At 38.3% G+C, this 9,329-nt stretch overlaps 1 protein-coding gene across 3 annotated transcripts; it reads left to right on the top strand.

The window, feature by feature from the left end:
* The first annotated feature begins 430 nt into the window (after positions 1–430).
* nfyba (nuclear transcription factor Y, beta a) lies at positions 431–6,118 on the top strand. 3 transcript variants are annotated; one of them, XM_008315239.3, is made up of 7 exons: positions 431–563; positions 1,626–1,736; positions 1,813–1,943; positions 2,968–3,165; positions 3,968–4,043; positions 4,147–4,226; positions 5,688–6,118. In XM_008315239.3, exons 2-7 carry the CDS (start codon positions 1,643–1,645, stop codon positions 5,718–5,720), a joined length of 612 nt encoding a protein of 203 aa, XP_008313461.1. In that variant the 5' UTR covers positions 431–563; positions 1,626–1,642; the 3' UTR covers positions 5,721–6,118. The 3 variants fall into 3 exon arrangements, with proteins under 3 accessions (XP_008313461.1, XP_008313462.1, XP_008313460.1); XM_008315240.2 differs by having other exon boundaries at positions 554–795; XM_008315238.3 differs by lacking the exon at positions 431–563 and adding an exon at positions 581–848.
* The last annotated feature ends 3,211 nt before the right edge of the window (positions 6,119–9,329 follow it).

Below are 9,329 nucleotides of genomic sequence, written 5' to 3'. Positions count from 1 at the left end.
ACATTAAAATAATAATTTTAATGTTATTTTAGTGTTTTTCAGGTCAATCAAGATACAAGGTCTAAAGGAACTGCTGTCAAATCCCCCATGGCAACAAATAAAGTCTTCTTAAAGGCTTGAAAAAAAAATGTACGGGCTTCAATTTGACACAAGACATTAAAATTTGGTGATGTAACTGAATTCAAAACTTATTTTGGTGTATAATAGTATTTAAATTAGCCAATAAACAGAGTGAAAGGCAGCTCCAACACCTGCTAATCCCTCTCCCCCCTTTGTTTCACATTTACTTTAAGTTTAAAATGTAAAACAGTAAAACGCCATTAATCAAAAATAAAATGTCTTCTGATTTTGGTTACAGTATTTCTGCAATTCAAAAACGTGACGTTTTACTTCGTTACCTTCTTGTGAAAAGTATTTGACCCGTTTTGAGCAGCACGCCCCCCGATGGCTGCAGGCTAGCGGTGCAGCCGCGGCCCGCGCTGGGACTGGTCCTTCGCAGCCATTTTCTGTCCAACCAAACAGCCGTCTGAGGGAAGGAACCAACCAGGGCTTCATCATTACAGGTTTGTGCTCCGCTCCGGCCAATGATTGCAAAACGATTTCTTTTTAGCCCGAACGGAAGAATCTGTGTCGCTTCGGTTTGTAATTAGTGGCTGGAACAAATGAGAGTTGCTGTTTATAAAGTATTTCTGTACAAATAGAGAGAAAAGTACGTCTCGTCATTTCGACTACAGCTCTGTCTTACTCTGCCGTGTTTGACAAAGGACAGGCTAGCGCGTGCTAACTCCATATGCGGTGGGTATCGTGTTTAATGGAAATGGGCTACCTAAACATGTGAGCCTCTGAAGGTAACTAACGTGTTAAATTGGTAACTTATGTCTTTAGATGAAAACGATATTTTCCGCGCCTTCTAGCAGCTAGCCCGCATTAGCTACAGTCTGTTTAGCTTGTAGCTCATGAAAGTGATGGAGCATGTTTTGTGCAGTTGCAACCCCCCTAGTACTAGTTATCCACGATATATTTACGTAGCATGAGATTTTTAGGGATAATAATGCACACCATATTTGCTTCTTTAATAATAAGGACCTTAATGTTACGATAGTGCATGTAAACCCAAGTGGTTGTCGGCCTGCCCCCACACAGGCAAAACAACTGGACCACTTTGGATACAGTTGCGTTTCCAAGTGAAAAATGAACCCATTCATGACAATATGATAGGGAAATTTAGAGTACTAGTTGATTATTTCCACCGTAAACTGGCCCTATTGTATCAGTGATTTATAAAGGGAATACCAAAATTCAAAATACCAACGACCAGCATAATTACCGTTTCCATATGTGTTGCTAAAGCCAGCCCAATCAATCACTGGATCAGGTAGTTATTTATCTTAACTTGGTTACTTCATGAAATATTTTGGCAAATTATGATTATTTTATAGTTATTTTCTCTCAATATGGTTAGGTTTAAATTTTAATTATTAGTTAAAACTCGTCTTTTATTTAAAAATATAAATAGAGTAGACTACTATGTATAAAAATAGTACTGTGTGTGTTTAATCCTGTTACAGCAAACCCAGGAACTGATTTGTGGTATTAATGGAATAAATTGTATTAAAATCACTTAGAAATTAGTGCAGCTGTGATGGACGGAGATGGCACCACAACCGACACTTCCCAGCTGGGAATCACGGGAGAATACATGGCGTCCAGTCACTATGTTCTTCAGCCTCAAGATGGTAAGGAGCTCCTCAAAATGCTACCATCGTAGTTGATAGTGAGCTGCCGCTTGTACTAGTGTCAATCATTTTGTAGATGATGCAGATGAAAGTCTAAACGACCACGACGACAGCGGAATCAAAGAGAATTACAGAGAGCAGGATATCTATCTTCCCATTGCCAATGTGGCACGTATCATGAAGAATGCTGTTCCCCAGACTGGAAAGGTTAGTGTTATTTTTATTTTATATTTTTCAGATACCTTGGATTTTATTTTTTTATATTTTTCAGATACCTTGGATTTATTTGAAGGTTATCTTATAGGGAGCCACTGTGAAGTCAGTCCAAAGAGCAAACCTTGTCTGATGCTTGATTTTTTTTAATTTATTTTTTTCCCCCAGACCAAGTGTTACCCGAGCTATGTCATGTTGTGCAGGTGTTTAAGTTTGACGTGGTAGATGACAATTCAATGCTTTATTTTCCATTCATAATTTTAAGGTAGAAGACATTGTGTTGTAATTTTGTCACACTGCCCACCAAGTTATTCTATTGGCCTAAATTGTTTAGAGCATCGTTGGTTTACTCAGGGCGAATAATAAATAGAGGGAGTTTGGTCATTTTTGCTTCCTGCTTTTTAGGTATGTTTAAAAGAAACCACAAAAATGAAAAGCCTTTAAAGGAATAATGCAGGTGCTTAAATATGAAGTCAAAACATTGGAAGTAAAAGTGCAGGAGCAATATATACTAGCAATAGTACATATTTGCAGAGTATTCTTATTTTGGCTTGACAAGACTAAATTACCTCACAATAAACAGAAAAATCATCTCTTTTTTCTCTCTGCTGAGCTCAGCAATGAGACATGTTGCTGGTTAATTTTAAGTTGCTGGTTAATTTTAAGTTACAGGTTAATTACTGGTTGCGCTGAAATATTGCATCATACAGTATATCAGATTCATTTTTTTCCGCTTTCCCTCTTGCCTGGCTGATTCCTCTCTAACATCCTTTGTCTAAGAAAATGTCCAAACCATCTCCACGGTGCCTCTCTAACTTCACCTCCAAACTGCTCAACCGTAACTCTGCCTTTGATCTGACCATTTCCAATCCTTGCATCTCCCAGAACCTTTAACAAGATTTATTCTATTGGTTATTTTTTCTAGTGGACATTTTTTTTTAGTCTCATTGAGACAATAGATTCTACTGGATTGCCTAAGACTGATTATTATTTTATTTTTTTTCACCTTTTTGTTCAGATTGCCAAAGACGCCAAGGAGTGCGTGCAGGAGTGCGTGAGTGAATTCATCAGCTTCATCACATCAGAAGCAAGTGAACGATGCCACCAGGAAAAAAGAAAGACCATAAATGGGGAGGACATATTGTTTGCCATGTCTACACTGGGCTTTGACATGTACGTGGAGCCCCTGAAGATTTACCTGCAGAAGTTTAGAGAGGTGAGACACCAGGCTTGAGTGGTACACCACTTACACTCATTATTTATGTTAAAAAAAAAAAAAAGATGTCCTAACCAGATAAGAATAGTCTCTGGGTGTGAGGTTAAATTCCATTTTTCAAATTAATTTCAAAAATAAGTAAAATAAGTTACACTAATGAATATATGTATATATTTTGACATACTGTGCAGAATTGACCAATTTTGTTATTGTTTACCATTATGATTATGCTCACCATTTAACAAAATATGTTTTAATAATGTTCTTTTTGCCCCTCTATCATTCACTCCCCACAAATGTCAAATGTTTGATCAGGACACAGTAAAACATCTGTAACATTGTAATTTCTACATTTTACAATGTAGAATTACATTGTAAAACAATCATCATCATCATCAAACATCATTTTATTTCAATACATTGTCCCAACACTGTTTGTAGTATTTTGTATTATATGATGCTCCATTTTTATGTTGTAGTAACACTACAAAACTCAGATATTTCAGGGCACTACAGTATATCATGTTGACATGGATAACTGTAAAATTCTCAGGGAGTTCCTCAAAAAAAGAGAGAAAAATATCTGTTTAAAATTTACTTCTTTTTTTTATGTATGAATATGTTATATATAAATATGGGCTACACCAGTGTTGTATAGTACAGCCCTACAGGATTAACTAAAACGGTCTAGAGTCACCACTGCTGTCTAGTGGTATTGTCCAAACCTACTTCTCTTCAACAACTATCAAAACCTGCAAATACTTTAATCAGTTTCTGTGTTGCCCCACCTGTGATTCTTAAGGTGATGAAAGGAGAGAAGGGAATGCCTGGCGTGGTTGGAGAAGGTCTGGGCGAGGAACTCACAGAAGATTCGTTCTGTAAGTAGAAAACTTAGTAGTACATGTTGATGTTGTGTTTGCGTTCACAAAACGTCTTTGCGTGTCTAAAAACATCATGAATTTTTTTTTTTTTCTTCATCAGCGAATCCGCTGCCGGCTGGGATCATCACAGCTGATGGACAACAGCAGAATGTCATGGTGTACACCACCTCATATCAACAGGTACAGTCATCGATTCAAATCACATTCTCATTAGTTTTTTCAGTAACACTGACTATCACTGCCAATGGCTCTAGTCAGTGGGCAGTGGCCTTGGGTCCAGGTTCGAGTCCACCAGCTGCTAAGTTACCACTGAGGTGCTCTGAGCCATGGCACCGTCCCCACTCACTGCTCCCTGGGCTCTTAAAGCTGCCCCCTGTTCACTTTGGTGATGGGTTAAAAGCAGAAGTCACATTTCATTGTGTTCAGTGGTGAACTGTGTCACAATGACAAGGAGTTCACTTTCCTTTTTCCTTCCTAGTTGTAAGAACAAAGGGCTTTGAGTAGACAGTGGTTAAAGGTGACCATGAAAGTGGGGGGGAGTAATTGTGTTCCTGTTGGTCAAAGACTATTGAGAGGGAAAGAATGAACTTGTGATAGGACGCAGCCCAAGAACAGGAAAGGCAGGAAACTCGGGGTCAGAGTAGAGACTTTGAAGGGACGACAACTAGCAAAAGTAGTGATGAAAAAAATTAGTTATACCACGGGGGTCAAACTCAAATTCACAGTGGGCCAAACTTAATATTTCTTTAAAAAAAAAGTATTTACATGGAAACAAACTTAGCTTAATATTATAAACACATGAGAAATTAAATTTGTAATAAAAGATGCATCATGTCCCTTTATCTGTAGCCTTTGGAGTTACTTTTTAATGTAAATCTTTTTTACAGACCAACAACAAAAAACAAAACAAAATGTATGTGCTATAAGGTAGCACATACACCACTAATACTACAAGTTTTGCCAGTATTTAGGGGCTATATACTGGCAGGCCAACTCTAGTACACATTTGATATTATCTCGTGGACCAAATATAATTACACTGCACTATAGCTGTTCATTTTGGCATGGAACTGAATAAGTAATTATTTAAAAAATGGTCTGGTACTGAAATGAATTGTATGTGTATTTCTACTTAATATTTAATCGATATCAAAGGATTCAGATCAATATTGAATCATATGGAAGTGTGACCTAATTGTAGTCGAATCAAATTCTTTGTTGTTCTTTGTTTGAGATTGTTAACAAAACTCTGCCCACGTTTGCACTGCAGTGTGTTGGCTTGAAATGATAGGTGTTTGTTTTGCACAACATTTTCAAAGTTTTTGCTGATCACTGCATTTGGGCTTGGGTATCGGATCGTACAGACTATAGTTGTTTTTTTGTTTTTTTTCCTCCAATGTTTGTCCCTGAAATTTTACCAAAATCAAACTGATAACAATTCTAGTATTGGATTGAGCCCCCCCTAGTCTGGACCCTTATGTTACTCTAGATGTCTGAAAAACATTAGTCACCCACAATCCCAGCTAATGCAAATGCAAACTTGTAACCAGCAATATGATCAAAGACAGGTTAGACTTTTTTTTTTTTTTTACAATATTTAAAAATGCAACTCATCTCAAATGAAACTTTACTGTCTCCTAGATCCCTACAGTACAGCAGATCCAGTTTTCATGACACGGACTTGCTGCTAGTCGCCACGCACTCAACTGACCAAGCCACCAACTGAAGGTTTCCAGAGAGACTCTGTTGGGTCTAATGGAATCCCCCACCTTTTAATTATGTAGAAAGTGTTGTTTCTAGTTGTGAGGTAAACATTGTTTGGAAAGGTCGTTCAAGGCCACTGGTAATTTTGAGGCTGTGTTTTAAAGGTGTGACTTTTCAGTTCCACAGTTGAATCTGTTTATACAGTAAATATATGGATGCGTTTCCTTAAACTTGTGAAGTTCTGGACAGGGTTGTAGTGTTGTAAAGAAGGATTATTTCCTGTTGTCTTCTCTATGTCAACTGAGAGAGTTACTGACCCTGTGTTTTTGAGTAGTGTAAATCTTTTGAATAAAAGAGTCACAATGAAATCCTGTTTTTGTTTTGTTTTTCATTTACTATAAGTACTAAGTAATAAGTACTGCTAATTGATGCACTGAGTGATCTGCACCTATTTCATTAATTTTGCGGACCAATTCTTTCATGTGAAACCGATCTTATCTACCTCCGCAAAGGTCCCAAAGTCAGCCACTGTCCCTTTTTGCTCTGCCATGAAAGAGGATGGTCTAACAGGCCTGCCCACCAGGTGGCGTCTGCACATGTCAACACATTGACAACATTCAAACTTCAACAGAGAAACGAACTTCAGCTGAGACACGTACATCAACGAAGAAACACACTTCAATAGAGAAATTAATTTAAACGGAAGAAAATGCTGTCACATCAGCCACCAAACGAAAGCACGCACGGCCACTAAGGGGACTGGACCAGTCTGTGGTGAAGAAAGAACGTTTAAGAAAATAAAGTGCCACTAAGGGGACTGGACCAGTCTGTGGGGGTGGTGAAGAAAATAAAGTGAAAAAGTACGTTGTCCTTTATGTATTTTCTTAAACGTTTGCCGGTAATATTTCACAGTGTTATAGAAGAGCATAGTTGCGTTCAAGGGTCCCGCAACATTAGCTTAAATGCTAACACCCTCGTAGCTCCTCCTTTTCATTGATACCTGAACTTTCCCTGTCAGACTTCCACCTGTCACTGTGGAAACGGTGACCGGTTCCTGGGCTGCAGCCGTTGCTGTTAACGTTAGCAGCAGGGCTAATACCTCCGCAGGTGTCCATTATCTCTAATTAACTTACGTTAGCCAATGGAAGAGGAGGGTGGTGGAGCAAGGTTCAAACACAAATCACACAGCCATAAGATTTACTGAAATTTATAAAATAATACAGAATATGTCGTTCCCATTATTCATGCCCCGCGCGAAATTTAAAGTTTTTTCTGCGTGTACTGCTTCTGGCGAAAACTTATACCATAAATACGACAGAACAAACTGGACTTCAGTCCTGAAAGGAGAACTGGAATGAACCGGATAGTTTGTGGACTAATTGTACTCGCATCCAGGACCGGGAGAAGGGAGTTTGTGTACAACGAAATACAAATTTTGGTGAGTAAGTTTCATTTTTGTCGATATTTTATCTAAAATTGAACGCTTCATATCGTTGACATTTATGTTTTGGGATGGTGTTGTACAGTATGGGTGAGCACCTGAGCACCAGGCACTTGAATGACCACACAGTCTCTCCTGAACTTTTATTGCTGACACGCGGTATTGAAACAGTGTCAGTTCTTCGGTCGTGCTCTTGAAAGGGTGCTATGGCTTCAGTTGTCCAGCAGATGTCACCGAAGCCTTGTAAGGTTCGAATGTTTTCGGCACAATTGTTAAGAAAGCCTCAGCGCTTCATAAGGCTTCACCTGCCCACCGTGAACATGTTAACCGCGATTAGCCCAGCCCTAATTTATATATATATTGTATTTATTTTATATTATATATATTTTAAAAGTATTTTGAAAGTTGTTGAACAGAGGAGTGAGTGAATACCTTTTATTATATTGGAAGAAAATCAGTATCGGCAAGTCACACATTTAGTCGAGCTAACTACTTTATTTAATGACTATAAAGATGACGTCCAGAAGTTTATCAAATTTTAACACAAATCACTGTTGGTCTAGCACTTGATAGTGAAAAAAACCAAAGGTTGTCTTTCTTGGTTGTTGCGTAAACGATGTTGTGTTTTTAATCACTCAATGTCGGTTAAATCCACAATTGCAAAAACAAGTGTTACAACCGGTGTAGGAGGGAACGGATGTCCAGCGACCTGGTTAATTAAAACAAACCTACGTAGGGCAGAACCAACACAAAACCTAATGAACATTCAGTTCATAACCCTTGGGAGGACTCTCAGTCACATGACCCAACCTGTACCAACGACAACCAACGACGTGGTCCTCAACTAGATGTCAGTATAAAGTATTCAGACCCCCCCCCCCCCCACCCTCCCATCCCCACACGCTGTTACTTTCTTTAATAAAATGACAGGGGCAACAGTGGCCCATAGAAATTGAGACCGCTGTTTAGACACCAGCTATTTTACCAAGATAAAAGTGTTTTTTTTTTTGTTTTTTGTCAAAATTTCTTTTAAAAAGTCTTGTTCTCTGAATTGAGAAAATATAGTTTTTATTTAACATCTGATTTTATACTATTTATAATTAATATAATATGATTTATAAGATGTTTGGGGTTTTGCTTTGTTAGTTTTTTTTTTTTTTGACCTTGTGTTTCAACTCAAATATTCATACATACATCTAATTATGTCAAAGACGTCCATTTTTGGACTTATAGTGAGACTAGTTTTACACAAAATCTTCTTTCCTTCCGCAAGATCATTTTTCATTTACATGAAGGTCCTATCACTTTTTGGTGATGGTTGTCAAGAGTCAATTAAATGGAGGTCACACACCTGCTAACTGCCTCTGATGAGCATCCACATACGACGTCTTTTTTTGTGGGGCAGAATGTTTATAGCAGTAGTGTCAAACAATGAATTTTGAAAGTAATGTTGGTGATGTTCTATCAAATTATATTTCATTAAATATGAATATTTTCTAATATACTTGTATTTATATGCAGAAAAATCTAATGAGTTTGTATGTGACCCCTGAATCCAAATGAGTTTGACACCCCGATTTATAGAGTAAATAAACATACGCCCACAATCGTAATCAAGTCCTGTCGGCTCTGCTGTTACCATACATGCACACGCCCTGTATTTCTCTGCCACCTAGCCACGCTGAGTGTGCCCAACTACAGCAAACTGGTCAAGCGTGAACTGTGGGTAACATCTGATAAAAAAAATAAAAAAAAGAGTGTTTCCTCAACTAAGGTATGTCCAGTAACTCCAAAGACAATGGCCAGGAACTTGGGAGGAACTTTCCACTGCAGTACATCCAAGTATTTCTGTCTCCTTATCCTGTGTGGCACTAGCTAATAGCACCAAGTTAATGTCTGTCCACCTTCCTGTTTGATGTCACTGTGATTCATCTCCCAACTGTCTCAGTCTTCCCTCTGTCTCCATTCAAACTAAGACATTTTTGGATCTGCCCATAGCCCAGATGATCATGTACATGATGTTGAATCAGAATGTCATATTTCCTGTGAGTGGCTGCACATCAGGGCCCCTTGGTTTCAAATTAGTCTCCGTCATGTTGTTCACTTCCTCCTATAGAAAGGCAGGGATTACTTGTAGC

This window comes from Cynoglossus semilaevis, chromosome 8 (assembly GCF_000523025.1).
Source record: "Cynoglossus semilaevis isolate Cse_v1.0 chromosome 8, Cse_v1.0, whole genome shotgun sequence".
Classification (NCBI taxonomy): Eukaryota; Metazoa; Chordata; class Actinopteri; order Pleuronectiformes; family Cynoglossidae; genus Cynoglossus; species Cynoglossus semilaevis.
Note: the sequence above shows the minus strand (reverse complement) of the source record. Positions and strands in the feature narration are given on the sequence as shown.